General features: G+C 43.5%; 1 protein-coding gene across 5 annotated transcripts in view; it reads right to left on the reverse strand.

The window, feature by feature from the left end:
- The window catches only part of VPS13D (vacuolar protein sorting 13 homolog D), a 218,420-nt gene that overhangs the window by 185,130 nt on the left and 8,673 nt on the right, over positions 1-24,617 (reverse strand). For 4 of the 5 annotated variants that reach the window (XM_039842182.1, XM_039842184.1, XM_039842183.1 and 1 more), the window contains exons 4-20: positions 22,499-22,689; positions 22,322-22,402; positions 19,435-19,551; positions 16,815-16,919; positions 15,471-15,641; positions 14,953-15,053; positions 13,934-14,102; positions 11,891-11,992; positions 11,526-11,727; positions 10,591-10,770; positions 9,359-9,489; positions 8,451-8,523; positions 7,848-8,018; positions 6,698-6,828; positions 5,314-5,446; positions 1,276-3,489; positions 59-210 (exon numbers count right to left, since the gene is read on the reverse strand). In XM_039842182.1, coding sequence (XP_039698116.1) covers positions 59-210; positions 1,276-3,489; positions 5,314-5,446; positions 6,698-6,828; positions 7,848-8,018; positions 8,451-8,523; positions 9,359-9,489; positions 10,591-10,770; positions 11,526-11,727; positions 11,891-11,992; positions 13,934-14,102; positions 14,953-15,053; positions 15,471-15,641; positions 16,815-16,919; positions 19,435-19,551; positions 22,322-22,402; positions 22,499-22,689 — 4,424 coding nt within the window. Of the gene's footprint in view, positions 1-58; positions 211-1,275; positions 3,490-5,313; positions 5,447-6,697; positions 6,829-7,847; positions 8,019-8,450; positions 8,524-9,358; positions 9,490-10,590; positions 10,771-11,525; positions 11,728-11,890; positions 11,993-13,933; positions 14,103-14,952; positions 15,054-15,470; positions 15,642-16,814; positions 16,920-19,434; positions 19,552-22,321; positions 22,403-22,498; positions 22,690-24,617 lie in introns of those variants that run through there. The other variant, XM_039842185.1, reaches the window with a different exon arrangement.

A 24,617-nucleotide genomic window follows, 5' to 3' on the forward strand; every position in this document is an offset into this window, starting at 1 on the left:
ACTACAGAATAAATGTGACTTCAACTGTCCTGACATGTAAATCAATAAGGCGTTTTACCTGAACTGGATTGACAAATTTCCCTTCGATCTTCATGATGCTAGAAGTTCCCAGATCATCTGGACTAAGGGAGAAAGTCAATTCCGATTCTCTCTCTATAGGGATCTTCTCCAGTTTAAACTGAATGGTGGTGTTGTTCAGGATGTGAAAGGCTGGTGTAACACAGAGGAAATGACACACTGAAAACACTGGTATTTACTGCATGATTGCTGGTTAAGTGGAGGACATATAAACTGGAGCCCATGAGTTACTCGTAGACCGGGAACTTCGATGACTAGCCCAAGACAAAAACTCACAGCAAGCGGAGGCACAAGATAAATTTATGCATAAAAAGAAACAATATTTTCATGCCATGCTCCATTTGGTGGCTTCAAAATATGGTGTGGTGAACATTAATTCAGGCCAGGGTCTACATTAAGTTTCTCTTAGTCTCCCAAACTGGCATTTTCCAAACCAAATTGCCAGTCCTTACCCAGCTTTCAGATACAGATTGATTCCTCTCAAGGGGCCTAAATCAGAATCAAGGACAAGATAAGGTTCTAAGTGGACGGCTTTTATCCCAAGTACGTAAATGAATCTGTGAATTAACAACTGAGAAGCGCAGAAGTTCTCAAGGTCATTAATTTCTTAACCAATAAATAAAGCCATGCTCCAGGGCTTACCTGATTTCTGAGGATGCCAAGACTGACAGATCGAACCATTTGGTTTCAGCATGTCAGATCGAGAGCACAAATATGGGCATATTATTCCTAGAACCCTACACCAACCCATTATAAAAGACAGAGCACTGACACCCACGAACTAAATTTCACAGTCTATTTACATCAATCCCTCCAGCTGCCTGGCCTATACGATTTAACTGGGAAAGATCTACAGTTTAGGAAGAAAAAAATCATATGTATCTGACCAAATTAAATAATATTCTATCAGAATCCACTCACTGAAACATCCTTATAGGGTCGCCTCATTTATAGATGAGCACTCACTCAATTTCAAAGGGGGCTACTTAAAAAGAAAAGATTGCTAAATACAACATTCAGTGAAAAAAGTTGAACACGTAACAACCTAATATGAAACACTGTATCAAAATTCTATTATGATTTCTTAAATATTACTGGGGATAATTCTGAAAGAAAAAGTGTCTGTTGTTGTTTTAAGCAAAGTACACAGGAGCTGGGTTGCAAATCTTAAAACGAGACATGACTCGCAGTCCTCACCTTGACCTCTATGCAAAGACTCAAAGAAATCATGTCGGGTGAAGTGCGCTTCCTCCTGGCTGTTGGCACTGGCGGACCCTGACGGAGGGCGAGATGCCCGGCTCCCATCGGACCCGGGACCCTCTCTGCCTGCCAGCTGGGTGCAATTCAAGGAATATAATTTAATGTCTTTGATTTCCACCTGTAGACGGTCACTTCTGGATTCATCGTCTCCCGCCACAAAATTCTGGATGAATATCTGTCCCAAGTGTCCCACCAACAACTCAGGACTCCCAGGCTTCCGAGGGATGGAAACCACCGGCGACTCAATGTTTATGTTCAAGATCAGCTTTACGGTGTCGGAACGAGTGGCGCCTAGGCCGAAGCCGTATACATCACTGTCTTCCAAGGTGAAGGATTCCCGTGTCTTCCTCGGCGTTTCAAACAGCGACACCATCTCACTGTACTCGGCTGTCTTGGTAGCTAGAACTGTGGTGACTTTGGTGGCTGCGCTTTTCAGCATACTTCGAAAGTTTTCTTCCAGTTCATCCATGGACAAGGTCAACTCCTTCAAAAACTTAGCAGAGTGGTTGTAATGCAGGGAAGCCATCTTCAGGTTGAGGACACATTCCTGCTTAGATTTCTCAACAAACGTGAAACTCAAAGCTTCGCTGAGGGCCGCATCCTCCATTCTGACGAAGACGGATTCAAAGTAGCCAATCTCACTGATGATATTTTCATAGCCTAAGGAATGCCCAATGCTGACGACATACTGGTTCTTAACATTATCTTGTGTCAAATCCATGAGCTGCAGACAGCCAAGAGAGCCATTCATGTCGAACGTGCTCCCCATGGACACGTTGACTTTGGTGCCACCTATACTCGCCGTTGCAATTTTTCTGCCATATTTCTCTCCGTTTGCCATTCCCACCGTCCGAAGGAGCAGAAGGTTCAGTCTGTGGATTTCCACGGCAACCTCAGTGTTTTGTTCATCCGCAGACTGATAAGCTCCTTGTTCCCTAAAGCTCCTTTCAAAATCAGTCATTAAAGGTTGAGGACTCAAATCGTCTTTTTCCTTGGGAAAGGATTTTTGAAGAAAACCGATCAGCTCCACAATTGTCTCTGGATTCAGGATGATATCCAAATTATTCACCTGCAGTGAAATCACCTGGAGGGTGCTATCCAGACTCATCGATGGGCACTCTGAGCTCACGAACTGATACTCCAACTTAATGAGGGACTCTTGTTCTTTGGTGAGAATCCTGTCGAGTGACAAGCTTGTGGCGGACCGGTCGTTGCGTGTGGCGGTGGTAGTGAGGGGGACCACGTCGGACTCGGACACAGGAGACTGGGCCCTGCTATCCCGGAGGCTTCCTGTTGGGATGTCAAAGCTCAAGTTCTTATGTGAAGCCATCAAGAGGTCAAAATCGGCACCGTACGTCTGCATGGTGTCCACCAGGAGCAAACCGTGAACGGTCAGGGAGACCTCAGCATCGTAAGGCCTCTTCACGAAGTGGGCGTTGGTGCCAAAAACCTTGAGCACAGAAATGTAGCGGCCGGTGCTCTCGACACCAAGCTGCATGCAGTTCACCTTGAACTCAGCCAGGAGGAGCTGCGACTCCACCAGGACCTCCCTGGTGTGCTGCTCCAGCAACATGACACTCTGGGTCAAATTCATTACCGAGTCCTGCAAACTTCCCCGCTGGCCCCCTTGGGGGAAAATCTTCTCTTTGATCTGAGTATCAGAAGCCTTCATTTCTGGGGTGGTGAGGAGAGCAAAGCAGTTCTTTAGAGCAGATATTTTATCTTCATTGATGTGGATTTTTAGGTCCGGTAGGTTCCCTGACAGCACGGCTCCGGGGTACTTGGGATCCGAAGTATAAATCAATCGGCGTTCTAACTGCAGGTGAACGTCGAATTTCTCGACCACGTGGGTTGGCCCCACATCGATATCCTGGACGTGCTTCCAATTGTCCTTCACTCGTCCCACCATGATCTGGAGGTCCATGAACGACAGGGAGTACCTCTCATACATCTTCTTGCTCAGTAAATGCGCCTGAAGCTGCTCTTCGCTGAATTCGACTCCAGAAAATGGGGGGGTTTTCTCCCCATTACTGCTGCTTGTCTCCGGAGGTGGGGTGTTAGGAGGTGTGGCAAGAGGGGTCTTATACTCATCATCACTGAACTGAGTCTCTTCAGATGCTGACCCGTCCCCACCTTTCCTCTTAGAGTCATCTGCAGGTAAGACAGAGAAGATTCAAGGTCCGTGTCTGCTCTCGCCTTCCTCTTTCCTTTAACATGTTAATTAAGAAAGGTAGAGAATCAACCAATCCCAACCTCGAGAAATGAATGGATGAAAATTCTTAAGCACGGCATTCTGTATTTACCACTTATTCACTGTCACTTTAATTAATTCGATTTTGAAATCAAAACACAAAGAGAAAGTATATGAATGTGAGAAAAGATGAGGACCTGCTGACACAGGAACACATGTCAGGTACAAAGACCAATGACGTGCTGCCCACACCTGCTCCCTGACCATCTGAGTTTACTGCCACGAGCTGCTATGGCCAACCCTTCTTATATCGCTGTCCATAATTATTTGTTTCCTTTTTCTTGTATTTGCTGTCTATGTGGTCATTTTGTTCCCCCCCACCAGAATGTTCCAAAAGAACAAAGGTCTCACCTGCCTCACTCCACACAATAACCCCAGTGCCTACAGCAGCACTGGGCGAATGCTAAGCAACCACTATGTCGTGGCAGACCCGCCCTGTTCGCAGCTAAGCGGACCTCAGACAACTACCAAAACATACCGCTGGGCTCCGCCACCTCCGTCCCTGTCCTATGTGTATGTTTTATAAATTCAGGCAGGTGCTTTCTGCGGTTGTGTGACCCTCTTCTCCAGAGCTCATAACCTTTTAAGATTCCCTTTAGCACCAAACTTGCCCATTCCCACTCGAATCTTTACTCTCTGCTCTTCTGGGTCTTCTCAGCGAAGTAAGATATGATTGGAATTATCTGATAAACTTCCTCAATCTCTCTTACCCCACGAATCTTCTCTTTCTTCCCTGCCATCTCAAGGTAAACACTGATGGTTTTCTGGCTCTAATGACAGTAATGAAATTACCTTCCAGGGGTGTCTTTTTATACATGTTTCTAATATCCCTAAATTAAACCTCTATTCCTAAAATTAAGTACTAAGGAAATAATGTTGATTAAAATACCAAATGTCATGTAAGAAAAACAAAAACCACAATGAAACACTACTTCGCATCCATAAAAATGGCTCTAATCCAAAAGACATAACACGTGTCGGTGAGATGCAGAGAAACTGGACCCTCACACGTAGTAAAATGGAGTAGCCATACTGGAAAACAATCTGGCAGCTCCACAAAACATGACATGTAAAGTTACCGGATGAACGAGCACTTCCGCACTGAAGTACGCCCAAGAAACTGAAAATATATGTCTACACAAAAGCCCATATGTGAATGTTCACAGCAGCATAAGCCTGATAGCCGTAAAGTGGAAACAAGAGAATGTCCATCATCTGATGGATGGATGAGTAAAGTGTGGTATGTTTGCACAAAGGAATATTATTCAGTCTTAAATAAGAAAGAAGTACTGATACACGACACAACATGGATAAACCCTGAAAACATTACGCTAAGTGAAGGAAGTCAGACATAAAAAGGCCACACTGTGCGAATCCATTCTTATGAAATTATTTAGAATCGGTAAATCTATCAAGGTAGGAAGACTAGTGGTTGGCAGGGGCGAGGACAGGGAGTAATGGAGAGTGACCGCTAATGGGTTTACAATTTCTTCTTGGGATGATGAAAATGTTCCAGAATTCGATAATAGTGACAGTTGCCCAATTTCAACAATATACCAAAAACAACTAAATCGTGCATTTTAAAATATATCTCGATAAAGCTATTATTTAAAAAGGAATGCGCAAACTTCAGTTTTAAAAATGTTATATAAACCTTTTTTTAAGCTTTACCTGGACAGATCAACCTACCGAGATGGTTCCAGCACTTCGCATTCACACTATACCTTGGGTATTCGTCAGCAGCATTCTTCCTAGATCCACGACAACTAACACAGGATTCTTGAATTTGAAATCATCAGGAAATATCACTTGAGGGGCAGAAATATCTAGTCGCACACTCCACCGTTTACTCTCCTCCTGTAGAAATAAAATAAACTATAATTAAACAACTTTACACTGCTGAAACTGAACAGCTTTTCAAGTGGGGGCCCAGGCCTTTCCGAAGGCCACACCTTGTGCTACAGCATGGCTTAATGTTCTATGATATTGGAGCAGAAAGTTCAAAACGAAAGCACCCAAATGCTTGAAGATAAGACACTATCACCGGCAAATGTCTTAAGTTGGGGTGAGGGGGGCAGTGGGGAGCAGATTACTGGTCTGGAGGTTTGTCTGTTCTTTGTAATGGTCTTTAGTGTAAGAAAAATCTTGCTTCTAAGTTTACAGAACTTAATACTTTAAAGTACTATAGAAACGAAGGAACTCGAATAAACATAGAAATCTAAACTTTTTTTTCATTCGTGGACGCTAGTAACGATGAACTTTCATGCCAAAATCTTAGTGAAAAACATGAGCTTTGATATTTGAAATATTGAAAAGATAACAATTCATGAATTTCTTACCTGTTCTTCCCTGCAACGAAAATTGGCCTAAATTACATGTACGTAGTAAAAACTAATTCATATGTCATCAAAAAGAAACCTCTTTGTCTAAGAGGATACTAATTGCAGCTTGTGTTCAAATGCACACACAAAAACAAAAAACACGACGAACTGTCCATCGCATATTACGCACCCCTAAACATTTCATTTAGAACACTCGTGCCACCCCTTACACCTCCAACCGGCTCTGTCTGCACTGTCCGAAGGAAGCCACGCTGTCACTGCTCCACCTGCCGCTGCCTCTCAGCAGTGCACCTCCAGCCACTGTAAGAAACCGTCCCTTGGCTCTCCCTATCTATGGCAGCCTTACATCAGCTGGTCACTTAGCATCACAAAGCGACCACCATGCCCTGGAACAGAAACTGGGGAATCGATCTAGTCTTTTCTTCTGGTAACAATAAGTGAAAAGAGGGTATTCATGAGTGAAACATTTACAAAATATCGGGTCTAGGAAATGGAACAAAGACGAGCAGCAGGAAGAGGTCCCATTCGTACCAAATTTGGTACAAGGGAGAAACATGATCTAGTCAGTCACTCGCTTTTTTCCTTTCATTAAACACTGATTGTAAAAGACATGAGGCAACTTTTGCTAGCTGATAAGGATTCCGTATTTTCAATTTAATGAGCATAAGTGATACAAGCATGCCTATCCACAGCAGGTAAAGGACTTGGCAGGAGAATGCTTGTCCCTTCCCCACCCCGCTAAGGGCGTTTATGTACCCCCACTTACAATGAAGTCGCCCACTAGCAAACGATCGAGAGTTTGTCGGATTTCTGCCTTGGTCTGCATCTTCAGTTTGTTGTACTGTCTTCGGGCAGCTTCGGCCACTCTCAACTCAAGTTCAGACTGATAACCAAAACCTGCAAGATTGGGAACAGACGGGAAGAGTCAGAACTGTCACATGGCTGGGTAGCAGAAAGCACCGCCACATCTGCTCTCAATAAGAGCTTCCATCAAAGCTAAACGGCAATCTGCACAGTAGCTCCTCGCCCCGGCCTGATGGGGTATACTGCAGGGGAACAGGAAAGGAGCGAAGAGGCGAGGGGTGGGGGTGGAGGGCAGGGGCAGCCACAGAGAAAAAGGCAGTAGGGAACGGTGGGTGCCAGATTTACCAGAATTTCCGGAACCGTTGTCTGAAAGATTCCAAACTACTGTATTTCAAAAATTCTTAAAAGCATGACATTACGTTGAAAGAGAAAACAGAATTTAGAAGGAAATTCCTCTATAGTCTGTCAGTGATGGAGCAATGAAGCCAAGACATTTTATGGCTACTGTTCCCATGAAAAGACTCATAAAATGGACCAAAAACTAAAACATCTTCATTATTATAAAGAGGTGGGGGAGAGATACATTTAGCAAAGTAATACTGTTTTTCAAGTTCTCTGCCAATAAAAGTGCTTTTTCTGCACGTACTGCTTCAAATCCTTTTGGGGAACAAAGGAAGGAACAAAGGAACAAAATCGATGATGATGTGGGACAGGGCAGTGATGAACTCTGCAGTATTTAACGCAGCGCCAAGCAAGTAAAACAGACCACTGACATTGTCTGTCACCTAGAAGGAAATTCTTGAACATGACTCCTAAATTCACTGGTCTAAAGTATCCTAAGTAGCCAAGGAAACCACCACCCTAATGAAACGGGAAGTAATGAATAACATTTGCTAAGTGGAGGCAAAGGGAGAGAAAATATTTAAGGGTACTGATTTCTCTTGGAAAACTGACTTTCCTAGCACCTCTAATTTGATTCAGCAGCGAAGGACAACCCACCCACCCATTACCCCATCGCCTGAATGTATAATAACCCTTGTCCAGAGCACTAGAAACGACAGGAAAGGGGGTCTGAGGAAACAACAGAAGAGCAAACAAACAAAAAAGTTAACCTGAGGTATGAACCTTTCCCTTGTAGAAAAAGTCTGCCACTTTTTTAATAGCCTGGGGGTTATATATGATGTTCAAGGGCCTCGTGCTGACATTCAGCCGCCTCTCGAAATGGCTGTGCACTGGGTTCCTCTCGTACAGCATCTCAAAAACAGGGTCGTCTGGGTCCGCCGCTACGGGAAAGAACCAGAGACAGGAAATGGAACACAGCAGAAGTAATCCCCTTAGTCTTACTAGACCTGGGAGGGATTCCGGAGAACAGACATTTCCTAAACTACTTTCCACGGGGTTCACATTCGTGCATGTTTTGTAAAACAGAGAACTGGGTAAGACCTGACCCTTAAGCACAACAGGAATCCTCAAGACTGGTTGTCGTATTTGCTCCCATTACGGCAACCAAGAACCCAAATGCCCTGCGAGGTCGTCGGTGACAGGCGGGTTGGCGGAGGGCACCTGGCTGACTCCAGGTCAAAAGCGGACCCACACAGCAAACAGCTGGCACGAAACAGGTCACGCACCCTCTTTCCTGCTGACCAAGACTACTGACCTGTCCCCCTAACCATGATATCTTTCAGGATTAGTTTTAAGAACATATGACGAATTACCAGAGTAATGATCACTTCTGTCTGCAGGTGTTTGGAGACCAAAAGACTGTGAGACTCTGCCGACTTCTTTTTGCTATTAAACACATAAAATGCATAAATGTTAGGGGGAGATGGGACAAGTCACTGTGCACACACGCTCACGTTGTACCCTCCGGCATCACTCTCGCTGAGCACACCCAAACCACAACTCATCTGACATCAGGTTACGGAGGACTTACAGACCGCCCACCCTGCTTTGTGCCTTTTTCCCAACCTAGTAAAACCACGACTTGCCCTTCGTACTGGCAGTGTGCCGCTTTGCCTTCAGCGCATTGAATGAACGATTGCTCGACGAATATTAAGCACATATAGCTTTTCAAACTTACACTGTGGACTCTCTCCCTCCTCACAATCCATGTACCAAAAAATATATGGGCAGAGTAAGTGGCTAAATATTCCATTATTCTGACCATCTCTTTGCCAATTTGATAAATCAAAGATCTAATGAATAAAGAATATTCTATATAAAAATTAGCACAGATATAGAAAATGTGAGGTGGTTCTCATTTGGCACTGTGGAAAAATGAGAGGTCCCACCAAGGGACGGAGGGTCAGAATGCATGAAAATGACTACCAGAGAGAGAGGAAACGCAAACTGGTTCTTATGGCATTTTCTTCCGAATCAGAGCACATTATTCCATGGTGGCCACAACCCAGGAGAGGAAGAAGGCACTGCCATAAATCCCACCAACATGTGCTCTCTACCAAATTCAAACACTTATCCAACTCCAGTTTGTTTTTAATTGGTCCATCTGTCTCAAGATGATCAAGTGTCAAAATGAATCACGTTACTATTACTTATCGCTTGCCTGAACAGACCAGCATCCGCCACACCCTAGATGGAGTCATCGCCCCACCGTTGTACGTACCGGATTAGGGAAGACAAGAAGTGGGAACATGGTTCCTTCTGTGGCCAGGTCTCGAAGAAAGAGTCCACCCAACCGGACTAGAAGCAAGGAGGAGTGTCTTCGAGGCAGAGACTCTGCTAGAAGTTTTACATCTACAAAAAATAAATGTAAGAGTTGGCACTATGCCGGGACAGCCTAAAGTGTCTTAAAAGCATTAGGTATAATATTTTATAGAGAACTATTAGATAGCATGAACAATTTTTCCTTGAAATTAAAACCAAAAAATCCCTATCTATATATCTATATTTATAAATCTACTTATATAGATACATAAGGAATAGTAGACACTACCTAGCAGAATGAATTTTAAAAACAGAGCACTTTACAATTAAAATCTGCTAGTTCACACTAAGTTTATGATATCTCAGCTCTCAAGATTATAGTCACGCAAACTGGCTTGGTCATTTGCTTTAAGCTATACTGAGAAATCTCCGATAAGTGGCTATTTTATGAATTGAAATAAAAATATTTATGAGATGTGAAAGCCAACATCTGGGTATTTATTTATACACCTTTAATTCAAAGTCACAAAAAGAAGTCAAATAGTCCTCATTATTGGCAGATTCCATACCTGTGAATTTTCCTAATAAAATTTTTTTGGAGCCCCAAAATCAAATGCTTTCCAGGACATGCGCAGAGCAGCAAAACATTTGAGTCGCCTGACACACACGTTCCCATCTGAGGCTGAATAAAGGAACGCTCTGCCTTCCTGTTTCAGCTTTCATACTATATACACAGTGACCGCTTCATGGTCTGTCTAATGCCAAGTTTTTTGCATTTTTGTGCTTTTTGTTGATTTCACCATTCAAAATGGTCCCCAAGCACAGCGCTGAAGTGCTGTATAGTATGTCCCAGCAGAAACACGCTGTAGTGTGCCTCACACACAGGGGAAATGTGTGTATTAGGTAAGCTTCGCTCAGGCATGAGCTGCGGTGCCGCTGGCCACAAGTTCAATATCGACGAATTAACAGTGTATATTAAATAAAGTGTCTTTAAGTGCAATCACACATAAAACAAGGTTACGTACTGATCGGCTGATGAATGTTACAGCCAGCTAACCCCTGTTCCCCCCAGGGGCAATGGTTCAGTGTTCATATTTCGGTGTTCACGGCAGCCTTCTAGAACATAACGACCTCAAACAATGAGACTCGCGTGAAGAGACCAACACCATCAGTGGCTCTCGGGGGCAGTACCTGAAAACTCAAGCTGCATGAAGGCATGTTCATCGGTGTGAGGCGTTCCTTGTCCCTGATGCGACAGAGTCACAGTGCCTCGCTGCAAGTGCAAGTTCAGTTTGGCAAAGACGTGGTCTCGCTTTGTGTACGTGTCCATGCACGAGGCGTCTGCAGTGGGGTCGAAAAACTCCTCAGTGCCTGGCGTGAGGGGAAAACACGTGGGAAAATGTAAAAAGCACAGCCAGCACGCTGATCAGAGCCATGATGAGATTATTTAGCTATTCTTCCCTTTTTTAGAAAAGAACTCCAAAGTTGTGGGTGACTGTTTTATTCACTGATGTTAAGACGACAACCCCAACTGCTTTATAAAGTCCCTTATTAACTTATTACCAACCTTGGAGGATGTGAGGATTCATGGCAGTATAAGCAGTGCCGCCCAATCCAGTGAAACCTTCTCTGTCTGCACCGTCCAGCATTAACCACAAGTGGCTTTGGGTACTGCTGGCTCATGTGGCTAATGTGGCTAGAGCAACTGAGGAAGTGAATTTTTAAATTTCATTTAATTATAATCTATTCAAATTTCAATAGCCGTTTGTGGCTGTGGATACCATACTGGACGGTGCGGGTCTACAGAGTGGTTCTGGACTGGGGCCTAAGCTTCTGAGTTTCAAACTTCTGAACTTGCTCCAATTTAGGTTCCTTACAATCGCTGTCACTCGGATCTACCTGAAACCGTACTAACCTTCAAATTTACTAACAGTTGCAAATGAAGTCTCTCAAAACATCCTCTCTCTGCCTCGATGAACATGAGACAAACTGTTTTACAAACGTCTACTTTGTTTTTTATTTGCAAAATACCACGGGCCACTCCACAATACCAGACGATTCTTATGAACCAGCCGCCTCCCTTCACTGCGGCCCAGGGGGTAAAGCGAAGGCCAGCTGCCACTTACCCAGGATCTCCTCAGGAGCCCACTGCTCGTGCTGCTCTGCCGACAGCCCCTCGACGGGCTTCCCTCCAGGGGTCTGCTGCCCGTACCAGCCGCCCCAGCCCGGAAACCAGGACTGCAGATACTGCAGCATCCCGCTGCCTCCACCAGCTTCCGAGTCTCCAGGAGAGTCTCCCGGAGAATCAAACTGAGGCTCTCGCAGGCTCTGCATCAATCAACAATGAGCAAACATGAGTACCAGGGACAGACACATGCTGGGGCCTGGCACCGGGGATTCTGTCTCCCACTGAGGCACAAGTGCATCCAAACCGAAGCACTTTTTTATGTGCGCTGGGTCTGAACGCACCTTCTCACATGGAATTTCTTACCTCTGCCAGCTCTTCTTGTTTGTGAAATCGTTCGTGAACCAGTTCACGCAAAATCTTCAACTCCTCAAAGCTCTGCTCCTCTTCAATCCGACGCATTTCCTCCTGTGTGGGTGAAAACAAAAACAAACAAAACCGGTATTACAGCTCCAGGGAAAGTGGACACTGTGAAGGACTGTCACCATCTCCACTGAAGGCCAGGAGACAGTGAAGACAAACAGGCGCACGGCAGCCATGTTTCTGGTTTAAACGGCTCTTCCACCGAAGTTTAAGGATTCTACTTGGCCTCTGAGAATAATGGCAAGCGTGGAGGCAGCAAGGAACAACACTTAGTTCAAAACGGGTAACTGAAGTGTACGTGCTGCTGTCACATCCCACGCTTGGCGCGGCACTAACGGAGTTTGGAGTACTTCCACATGTGTTACCTCTGCTGACCAGAACAGGTGACTAGTTATTACCCCTCCCACTTCAGATGAAGAAACTAAGGAGCAAATCTGCGCAATGCGTAGGCCTCCGGCTCCTTTGTTTCACATGCGATATTTGAAAGGAAGTGGTCATTTTGTTTCACACTAGTTAGAAAAGAACAGTGGCAGCTTAGCTTGGCTAAGCTACATGCTAAGAGGCAAAAGACTATAGAATTAACTATCCTAAACCGTTTTTTATGTCCTAACATTAAGAAAAGGAGATTAGATGCATTTCCTTGCTCACCTCAATTATAATTTATATTTTTTTCTCCCTCCATGTCTGTGCCTGCATCTTTAAGAAAACCATCCGAAACAAAACATCTGGTTTATTCCATCCTTTTCATAAATTTCCGTGTCAGTAACCATGCCTGACACTGGTGAAAAAGCATGAACGAGGTGAGTGGGTAGTGCCTCCGGGTGTTGGCAGGAGAGGTGAGAATCCTAGGGACCCAGCACGGCTGTGCTCCCCACACCGTAGGGCGCTGTCATGGGCTGAATGCTTGTGCCCCTCCCCACAAATTCCTATGCTGAAGCTTTAAGGCCAATGTGATGAGATCTGGAGTTGGAGCCTTTGGGATTACATCTACATGAGGTCATGAGAGTAGGGCTTCAAGATGAGATTAGTGCCCTTCTAAGAGAAAGGAGATAGACCTCGCTCCACTCACGGTGAGGCCTCGTGAGCACATAGTGAGGAGGTGGCCAGGAAGAGAGCTCTCACCAGAACCACCCACGCTGGCACCTTGATCCCAGCCTCCGCAACTGTGGAAAAACCAACATCTGTTTTTTTTAAGCTACCCAATCTATGGCCTTTTGTTCTGGCAGCCTGAGGTAAGACAACTGCTAAAGGGAAAGTAATATTCCTTTTTGCTTGGAAGGACTTACTAAAAACAGTTAGTTAAGAGATATACCGTACCTAAGCTGAAGACCAGAGACGGTCTGAACTGCTTTGCAAAAACTGACGCTCACAAAACCAAAACAAACCAAGGAGCAAAGCAATCCCCATTCCCCCCTGCCAGGAAATGGATGAGCAGACAAGAGATCAAGGCTGGAGTCCACCCAGTACTCCAGGGGTGGTGGGCCCCAGGGTCTCTAGCCCTACAATTACCTAGAGTAAGAGCCTGCCTTCACCACCTACCTAGCCCTACCTCCAAAAAATCCCTGGGTCAATCAAATCAACTAGGTTTAGGGAAAATGTAGGCCAAAGACCACAGAGATTAACTGCAACTCAGAGGAAAGGGGACGAGGCTCGGGCTTTGAAGAGGTATCAGTGACTAGATGAGAAGTCTCTGTGAGCTCTGCAGAGAGCTGGGGGAGGGGCATGGGCATGGAGGCATTGCAGGGGCGTGGCAGGACCACTCCAAAGCTGGCTCTCCAGCAGCAGAAGGTGGAGAATGCTTCTGGCCAAGGTAAGACCGTGGCCTTCCAGAAAGTTCTCACCCGAGTAAGACTAACTCTATCCTGCGAAATTATAATCCTTAGCAAGGGACTTGATTCCTTCACAGATTCCAATTTTGTCAGCCTTTGAAAGAACAGTCTTATCCTCTGAATGAAGATAACACGTGCAAGATGACAGTCCTCTCACCTCGTCCTCTGCAGACAGCGAGCCTCCTTTTAATTTGCTGAAGTATTTGTCAGTATAAGACACAGCATCGCGGGCACGGTGCAACAAGAAGTCCCAGGTGCAGCGCTTCCTCTGCTCTCTGATCTCATGCAGGTTAGCGTTCAAAGCAAAATACCACCATTCTCGGCAGCTGAAATAGTTCATAACAATGTAATTACGTCTTACAATAAAAGCTATCAACCCAGGGCAGTCCTCTTCTGAGATATCTTTTCTCCCATCGGCCATCAGTTTATGCCTCAAACCCATTCTAATATTAGACTAAACTCAACATGTGGAGAAAAGAAATCTAGTGGCCAAGAACATCAAATAACAGATCCTCAATTTATACATCAATAGTTATATATTACTCAACTGATGACTGTAAGATAAATACCATCAGAAGATATTTACCAAGGATTTGACTACTAAAGATTTTAAATGGAATACTTCAGAAAAGACATGGAAATAACACAGGACTGGAAAAAGTTTTACTATATTGGACTGGCCAAGTTTATCACTGCAACATGAAAAGGTTTACTTTTGCTACAGAAGTTATAAGTGTACTACATAAGTGTTGACCCAACAGTCTGGGCGAAAAAACATAGGGAAGTAGGTTCAAAGATTTCTGCCAAAGGTTCAAAGATTACTGCACAATCAGATGCCACTAGGGCCACACCAGTCTACCTGCCAAACGAGACTGAAAGGGTCTTCTCAATTCTACCACACTTGGTCGAACACTAAACCCACAACACCAAATCAACAGACAATATCAACAAGATAAACAGTAACAATGACAACAACAACAACAAAAAAAACCAAGATAAACAACAGAAATGGTATTTTAAAGGCCAGAAAAATCAACCGTACTTTTCTCTCCAACCATGTGTAAAGGACAGTGAGGCCTATCTCTGCTCAATATTCCAAAAAACAAAAATAAACAAACAAACAAAAACCCCATGCTATAAAATGCATGTCATATCCAACAATTTACAAGCCCTTACTTGTCAGATACAGCCACTCTGGGTTTCCATTTTCGAAACTTCACCTGCCTCTCCTTTCGTTCCAGCTCCTTGAGGAATTCCATGATTTGCCGGGATTGCAGCTTTGTGTTGGAGGTTAAAAGACACTAGGTTAGAAGTGATGTTTCTTTTACCCAGTTAAGACGTATCTCCAACTAGAACAATTCCTATTAGTTAATCCACTGTATTGAAATCCAGTGTAAACTAGACCATATCTCAGCATCGAGCGGCATTTCTCTCCGGACACAGACAGTTAAGTGTTGATATTTACTGTGCCTCTTGTATTCTTCCTTCAGCATTTAAAAACATCAAAACTAACCTGAGATCAACCCAACCTGACTGAACGACAGACAGTGGGTTCTGCGTCTACCACGACCTTGGTCTCCGTGCACTTTCTTCCCCACCGGCTACTGTGAAATCTCGAGACCCTCCTATCGACATGCTTCCTTCGGCCTGTCTATGCATCCAGCGGGGTGCACAGAAACCACCAGGACGAGTACCTGGGAGAGTTTCAGGGGAATGGTCTCCAGCTGGATATCACACTCGACACGGGGACTGTGCCGAGACCGCAGAGGCTCCTTGGAGCAGTTTCTCTTCAAAAGAGCAGATGCGCACACGGGCTCCAAGATGTAGTGATGATCGCGACTCTCCATGCTCTTGTCCATGGCCTCCTGAGTGTCACAAGAACATCTGTCATTGTAGCAAACGTGTTTAGGGTCAAGTTACATGTGGTGCATATATTACATCAGAACCCAAAAACAAGATAAAACAGGGAATCGAAAACTCTCTAGCATTTTTAAAATTTTGTTTATATTTTTTATTAGGTAATACAGTCACCTGGTTTAAAATTTAAAGGCAAAAAAGGGTGAACTATCTCCCCACTCCCACCCTCCAGCCACCTAATTATCCTCCCCAGAGGCAAACGATAATACTGGTTTCTTATGCAATCCACCAGAAACATCTGTACATATTCAGACAAATCTATAATTTTCTGTTTTTTTAACCATTCTTATACAAATGGTATATATGCTGTTTCACCTTGGTTTTTTAAACATAATACTATATTTTAGAGCCTATTACATATTCATCATAAAGATCCTAGCCTTTGCTTTATAGAGCTGCATACTACTTTACTGTATGGAGATACAGTATTTATTTAATCAAATTAGCAAAAAACTATTCTGCACAACAGCACGCAAACCAAAGACAACCTTGGGTGGGGAAAAATGAGTCCTTTTTCTCTGTTTCACTGAAACCACCTACGATTTCTTTAAAAAAAAGATTAAACTGAGATTTTAGATTTGTTTTAATGCTTCACGAACTGTAATACCTTATATCCAATGATTTATAATGACCTTCTAAGTATTTCTTAAAGGAATGCTATCGAAAGGGAAGTTTCAACATAAACATAATAAGAAAGCTCTTCTTTAAGAATCAGATCTGATGCTTTGTTCACTGAAAATATGAACGCATAGTATATGGTGGCTAAAAGGATGGGCAACTATAATATGTTTGATGCATATAGTGAAATGCTATGCAGTCATCGGAAGCAATAAACTACAAGTATAAACAACAACACTGATCAATCTTAAAAACATAGCTTTAAGTGCAAAAAAAAGAAATCTGTAATACAGTATAAATGAAAAACATACACAAAACATTACATATTGTTCAGTTATATACATAGCTAGTACCTTAAGGAACAGATATGCGAGTGGGTACCTATGGGGGATGAGGGATGGGAATGGAAATCAGACGCAGAGAACAAGAACCTACATGACAGGGATCCTACACCACTTCACTTCAGTGCAGTGCTGCAATAAAGCCCTTTGCCAGAATCATACCTGCAATTCCACCTGAGGCAAATCCCCCAATAAAGTGCAATCGACATCCCAGTAGATGCTAAACTCTGCCACATCTAACTGCTTCTTCCGCATCAATTTCTGTACCTGAAGAGAGACAGGAAAGCAAACAAGATGACTCTCTCTATTCGCAAATTCATTCAACAAGCCATTTGTGAGGAATCGTGCATCAGGCACTCTGCAAGGTGCTGGGGATCAAAACTAAATTAAAATATGGTTTTGCTCTTACAGAGCTTAAAATCTAGCTAGCTGGGGATACAAACATGCAAACAGCTGGAGTTAAGCAGGAGGAAGCAGAGAAAGAATATCTAAGATGCCATGAGCAAACAAAGAGAAAGCCTCACTGAGTGAGTGGGTATCAAGAGATATGTAAATTTCGGGCACAGGGTAGGCTAAGAGTGAAGGACTGGGACACAGTTCAAAGAGTAGGGCAGACGATACAGAAGGCCCGATATCATCAGAGGACGGTGACTACGTCTGTGCAACTGGAGCACTGTACTTGTGTAATGGGGGCAGCACTGGTACGTGTGTGTGAACACATATTTGGAGTGGGCGGTTAGTTAAGTCTTGAGAAAAGCAGCCTGAAATATGACTAAGTGTACTAGGGTGAATAGCTTCCTCCCCCTCCAAACTCCTGTTCTCCCCAAACATGTGAAAAGGACCTTATTTGGAAACAGGGTCTTCATAGATGTCATCAAATTAAAATGAGGTCATGTCGGATTCGGGTGGGCTCTAATCTAATGACTGGTGCCCTTGTCAGAAGAAAATGGACACATGGAGAGAAGGTCATCTGAAGGCAGGGGCGGAGACTGGAGTGACGCATCTACAAGCCAAAGAGTGCCAAGACTGCCAGCAGAAGCCAGGAGAAAGGCATGGGACAGTCTCTCCCTCAGAGCCTCCGGAAGGAACCAACTCCACCCACACCTTCGCTTTGGACTTCTACCCTCCAGAACTAGAGCTCAGAGTTCTGCTGTTTGAAGCCATCTGGTTTGTGGTAATTTGTTATGGCAGCCCAGGAGCACTGATATGCCAGGAAAGGAAGCATGTGCCCTACCAAGGAGTGTGGAGTCCACAGTGTGAGTGACGTAGAGCCCATGAGGGCTTTGACGTGCACGTGCGACCGGGCCATCTATGTCTTTTAAAAACAGAACTCTGGCCACAGTGCAAAGCACGGCTCCCCCGACTTGGTGGGCCAGAGAAAATGAGCCACGGAGTGTGTCAAGATAATGAGCAAATTTCTAAGATCAAGTCACTTTTTAGAAATATTTGGTTACTCTAAGCTAGCTACCAGCAGCCCCCAAGCAAACACATCCATTTGCCCCAGTGTCCTGTACAAATACTACCTTTTACCTACGTGTGCTGTGATATGGAAAAGGGTGGAGAGCATCGGTAGACGATGAGTCAAGAGCCTGGGATGGGAGCAAGGAGGTCACAGAACAGGATATTTTATCAGCCCAAGGAAAAGTGAACAGGATCCTAACCTCAGACAGTTGCAGTGAGGATAAGAGAAAAGCCACCTTTGAAACATTTTTCAGGAAAAATTGGCAGGACGCTGTGACCAAATGGACATGAAAGCTGAGGAATAAGAAGTGAAGGATGAGCACGAAGCTTCTAGAAATGAGTGTGGTGGATAAGAACGCATGCTCTGCAGCAGGGATGGCCAACATTTTCTGAAAAGGGCCAGAAAGGAAATAGTAAGGCTTTGTAAACCAGATAGTCTCTTTTATAACTACTCAACTCTGCCACTGCAGCACAAAAGTGGCCTTAGACAATACATAAACAATGGGCATGGCAGTGACCCAATAAGTATTTACAAAAACAGGCTGGGGGCCAATTTGGCCCACAGACCACACCTTGCCAAGCCCTGATCTAAGCTGGTCCATCTGGGTTCAAGAAATGGCTCAACTCACTTCACCTCTCTGCACCTTAGCGTCCTCAGCTGTAACATGAGGGTAAGAGTGTTGGTGAAAAGGAATGAGAATCCCATGAGGTAAATCACGCAAAGCACTAAGAACAGTGCCTCGCACATAAAAGGCTCATAAGATGCTAGTTCTCACGTGTGTGTCTGAACACTCAGTAACATGTTAGAGAATAAGGGGGCAAAGTTGGTTTCAGAGGAACAAATCAGGCAGGTGGAATATAATGGGATCGTTTCCGTTATGACAAACCGAAAATGCCCTAGAGGTGTCCCGTGAGTAAAGACCGCGAATATGAAGGTCAGAAGGGAGGTGGAGAATGGAATCCAAGAAGTGGAAGCCATCGGCAAAATTGCCAGGTGGTAGCTGAAACTGTGAAATGGAATTTTACTGAGGCGCATGGAGAAGAAAACCGAAGATGAAACCCTTTCTGCACCCCCATTTCTTCATGTATAAAATGAAAAGGTGGCACCAGTGTTTGATGGTTGAGTGAAATTAACAGGTCAAAGAAAACTGCTTCCCTTTTTCAGCAAATTAGCTGCGTTGCATACAAACAAGAGACACACAAGCCAGTGAAAGGACATGGTGGAAAGATCTCATTTACATAAGACAAAATGACAAAAGGCAGAGCCCCGACATCCCTGGGACTGCTGCTTTCTCCTGGTTCAGTCTTATTTCATACTCACAGGCTCATTCACAGCATTCTGCATGGACACGTTCTTAATGCAGATGCCAAACGCAAAAGGATGGGAAGGACTGGTGATACCATCTTCAAAACGCAAATGGACATCTTGAATTTTTAACTGCAAAGGAGAGGGGAAAAAAGCACATTTAGACAACTGCCGCAGGTGGAATACTACAGGTAGGAGTCACGCTGCCCTGAGCCATGGAAGCAGATTACAGCCGACATCATGTATCAGCACGTCACACACGTAGCCAATGCTCTTCAAGTTCCTCAGAGTTATAACTACAAACTGGACGAGAACAACATTTCTATGTGACTAGTGGCGTATCAAGAAGAGAGCTACAATACTTTCATTAGATCATATCAGAAGGCACCTCAGAGAGACATTAAAGACATACTGTTGTAACTAGATAACTGGTCCCCCTCTTTTTGACATCTTAGTCTTAACTCTGTCCCCCTGCACCTGGACACAGGAGTGCCAGTAGGGCATATGCACTCCATACCGATCTATTTATTTTCCCTTGCCCCTGGAGGCAGGCCACACAAAAGGCACTCTGCTTCAATGAATTAAAAAGCCATAACAGAAAGTTAAAGGACAGCCCACAGAACGGGAGGAAATATCTGCGAATCGCATATCTGATAAGGGACTAAAATCCAAAATATATTTAAAAAAAAAATTCCTACAACTCAACAATTAAAAAAAAAATAAACCAATTTTTTAAATGAGCAAAGGATTTGGACAGACTTTTCTCCAAAAAAGATATGCAAATGACCAATAAGTATATGAAATGATGCTCGACATTAGCCACTAAGGACATGCAAATTAAAACCACAGTGAGATTTCACTTCATACCCACTACTATGCCTATAATCGAAAGTCAGAAAATAACAAGTGCTAATGAGGATGTGGAGAAACTGAAATGCTCATATATTGTGAAATTATAAAATAGTGTAGTGTAGCCTCTTTGGAAAAGTTTGATAGTTCCTCAAAAAGTTAAACATAGTTATCATATGACTAAACAACTCTACTGCTAGCTATATATACTCAAGAGAACTGAAACCATGTTTGCACAAAACCCTATACATGAATGTTTATAGTAGCATATTCCAAATGTCCATCAACTGATGAGCAGATACACAAAATGTGGTCTAGCTGAGAACTACAAAACCCCTCGGCAGGAACACTCTGTTCAAACCTCCGCACTAAGAAACTTGCCCACACCTGGATGTGGCTTCTAGGAGCCTAAGGCTATGTCCCTGGGACAATCCAACCCCTCTCCGGCTGATTTCCTCTGGCTGACTTCCTCTCCGGAAATACTGAGAGGGAGGGGAGGAGGAGAGAGGGAAAGGGAAAGAGAGATCCTACAACTCTAGGACCTGAAAGACATTCCTTTGACTGTAATCATCAGGAAGGACAGGGCCTGTGTCCCAGTCTCTGTGGAAGGATAGAGACTAGACAGCAGACACAGCTGGCCTAATCACATTTACAGTGATCGACCCTTCGTAATTTTTCACCTGAGCCTCCCCCCCACACACACACACACACTCACACTCATACACTCACACTCTCTCTCTTTCTCTCTCTCTGTGTCTCTCTCCCTTCAAAGACCCCGTTGCCTCTGTGCAAACTGGAATGGAGTTCTGCTCTTTCGCCTTCTGTCAGCAGTCACTGTCCCACTTTATCTTTGACAATCCATACAGTGGAATATATTCTCCAGTCATAAAAAGGAATAAAGTACTAATACATGCTACAACATGGATGATCCCTGAAAGCATTACGGTAAGTAAAAGCCAGACACAAAAGGCCACATAGTATATGATTCCATTTATATGAAGTGTCCAGAACAGGCAAAATTATGGAGAAAGTAGATTGGGGGTTACAGGCGGCAGAAGAGAGAGGGGAAATTGGGAGTGGCTACTATTGGGTATAGCGTTTCTTTTGGGGATGATGTGGATGTTCTGGAATTAGATAGTGGTGATCAATGCACAATGTTGTACATATGCTAAAAATACTAGACTGTACACTTTAAAAGTATGAACTTCATGGTACGTGAACTAAATCTCAATAAAGCTATTATTGTAAGTAAAATGAAAATAATAATGATGAGATTTTTTAAATGACAGCTAAAAAAAAAAAGCTGCCTGAAACAATTCAAAGCAGTCACTTCAAACATACAAATCTTTTCATTAAAGTTGTGAAACCAACAATCTCAGACTACACTTTGGGGGGAAGCAGTACACCCTGAACATATCTGACCTGTCTCACTTTGACAATACACGAAAACCCTGGAGCTAATAAGTACAACCTAACTCATGACATTCACAAAAATTAGTGTGGACTCTGATCTAGTTTTTGAGGACAAAACAAAATTATAATTAAGGCAGAAAATGTGGCCAACAGCCCTAATGCTATTAACTCATCAGATACCACCAGACACATCAGTGAGAGTGAAATATCTCAGAGAGCCATGCATCCTGCCTCTCATTTTATTGGTGAAGAAACTGAGAGCAGAGAGGTTGAGTGATTGGTCTCAAAACAACAGTCATGAAGGCTTAGGTGACCTGCCTTCTTAGGAGCTAAATCCTTTATCAAGTGCAATTCCGACGTTCAAAAAGAAAGTGAAGCAAAACGTAAGTGAAACGGAAACTCCAGACTCGCACCAACTGAAAATATGTGTGTGCCCAGAGCCTGGACCCGAACCTGCTTTTCAGGTTTTCCTTTTGGCACCACCTGGAAAAGGGCACGCCGGAGCAGGCAGCCCTATCTGCAGAGGACACCCCGCATCAGTAAGACTCAGGACAAAGAAGCAACTAGGGAGTGAAATACACTTCAACCTGAGAAGTCAGTCCCTTTCGTGTTCGCACTTTATAAAAGTCAATGGACTTACTTCAATATTCTCCACAATTCTCGTGACAACCGAGGCAGTGACCGAGTACCAGTAGGACTCCCCTTTGCGCTGGCGTTCGTTCTGCAAGACAAAGAGCCGGTGTTAGCGGAACCCAGCACTCTGCTCCCTTCGGGAGTCTCACCGTGCCGCTTACAGACCAAAGGATTTCTGCCTTGCCTTCCATTTTTCCTCCAGGGCTTGAAGTAGAGCTTTCTTGCGTTCCCTTTCCAACAGCTTCTCCTTTTCATCATTGAAATCCTGTATTTTTTCAGGGGCTCCAATTAAGTGAAGGCTAGAGATGGAGATTACCCAAGGGTCCACGTGGGGGCGATAAAAGGGAATCTGAAGAGTTACTTTCCCAATTAAACCTGGGAAAAGAAAAGTCTTGTGAAATGCCTGTATACTTTTTAATTCAATGTTCTTGGGTCCTTCTAGTTTTCTTAAAGGAGCTTTATTACTTTTACCTTTATTTTTAGTTTAAGAAAACAGGCAGCAGTTTCTCATACACGTGAAACAAATGTTGGTAAGCCAACATCAGTAAGAATGAGGCATAATAAACTAGAAACTAGAAAAAGTTCAGTTTGACTTTACCATATCAAATGCAACATCTCTCTCCTAGAAACGACCTCTTCTCCAACTGGACTACATCTTAAACTTGCATGGCACCTGCACAACCCCCTGGGCACAAAATTCATTTCTCGTTTATTATTAACTGACTGGTCGATAAATACGTACCAGGAGTTATCAGACTTACACTACCTCTAGTCTTGAACATACTAACCGAAACTCAGGTCAGGCTGCAGTGGCACTCTAGGATTCTTCACGGGCGCGAGGGCTCACGGGCGCGCGGGCTCACGGGCGCGCGGGCTCACGGGCGCGCGGGCTCACGGGCGCGCGGGCTCACGGGCGCGCGGGTTCACGGGCGCGAGGGCTCACGGGAAGGCTAATGAGACTCTTAGCACTGCGATTCCCATTCCCCAAGTTCCATCATTTCTAGCCAAGCTCCTAGATCACAAGCCTTCTTTAAATTCAATTAATTAGCAGCAAGTCGCCACTAAGGAATAACGCATAAGAACACCTGAACTGTCCTAATGGCTCTCCGCACAGCCCACTTAATCTACTTCTGAAACACGCGTTATCAGAGAATGATCGGTTCCCTCGGAGATCTAAAATTCAAGTCGAATCTGTTATATTTAAGATAAAAGGATTTCATTAACAATAGCATCTCTAATGACAACACCAGGTGGTCAACTGTGTAATCCAGTAACTAATTTTATGATCATGAAAAAAACTTTAATTTGGTTTTTATCTAGAAAAATTAAAATAAGTTTTTTATATTTAATAAAATTCATATTGTAACAGTATGCTCATTTTCACAGCAAGGAATTTTTTAATTAAATTTATTGGGGTAACACTGGTTAATAACACATAAAGAATTTTAACAGTAATTAGTACAGATACAATTTTAACCAAAATTAATTAGAGAGGAATACATAATATTCTGATAATTACGTGACTGCAAATATAACTTCTGTTAAGTTTCCTTTAACTTTTTCAGAACAAGCATAAAAAGGATTTTTGCAAAAATATTAGAAAACATCAATTTTTCCCAAGAGCCTCTCTTAATCCTTTGATATTCAGAAAAACAATTCTTTTGAAAGTACCCAGTGTCATCATTCTTGAGAGCATCTTTCAGATTCTAACTTGTCAGTGCCTTTGCTTACAATTTTGACGATTTATCCATCATCACTTGAATCGATTTCAAAAAAAAACCTAAATCTTTTGCAAGATTCTATTCTATTCCACCTAGCAACTGATTTGCATTGTACCTGCATTTTATTGTAATATGACTACCCCAAAATAAGGAAAAGACGAACATCAACAGGCTACTGTTGTGTGATGAAGGGTGCCTGAATAGCGACTAATTTTATAATTTTAAAAGTGGTCATTCGATACAGCACACTTTTATTCCATGACAATTCTTGCTTCCTTGCCATACTTATTAACTGCAGAACTCCTATGTAATTACAAACATCTATTGAGTGTGCCAGGTACTGTCCTATGTAATTTTAACGTATCAACGCAAGTATTCCTCTCAATGACCCCATGATGTAGGAACTATTATTATCCCATCTAAAGGATGAGGAAGCACACACAGAGTGATTAGGGAACTTACCCAAGGTCACACAGCCAGAAAATGGCAGATGCAGAATATAACCCAGGCATACTGTTTCAGAGCCCACTTTCATTCAATAGAGTAAACCTTCTCTCGGTAATATTTATAATGAATTTCCTG

Source organism: Pteropus medius, unplaced genomic scaffold (assembly GCF_902729225.1).
Source record: "Pteropus medius unplaced genomic scaffold, Ma_sr-lr_union100, whole genome shotgun sequence".
NCBI classification, from domain to species: Eukaryota; Metazoa; Chordata; class Mammalia; order Chiroptera; family Pteropodidae; genus Pteropus; species Pteropus medius.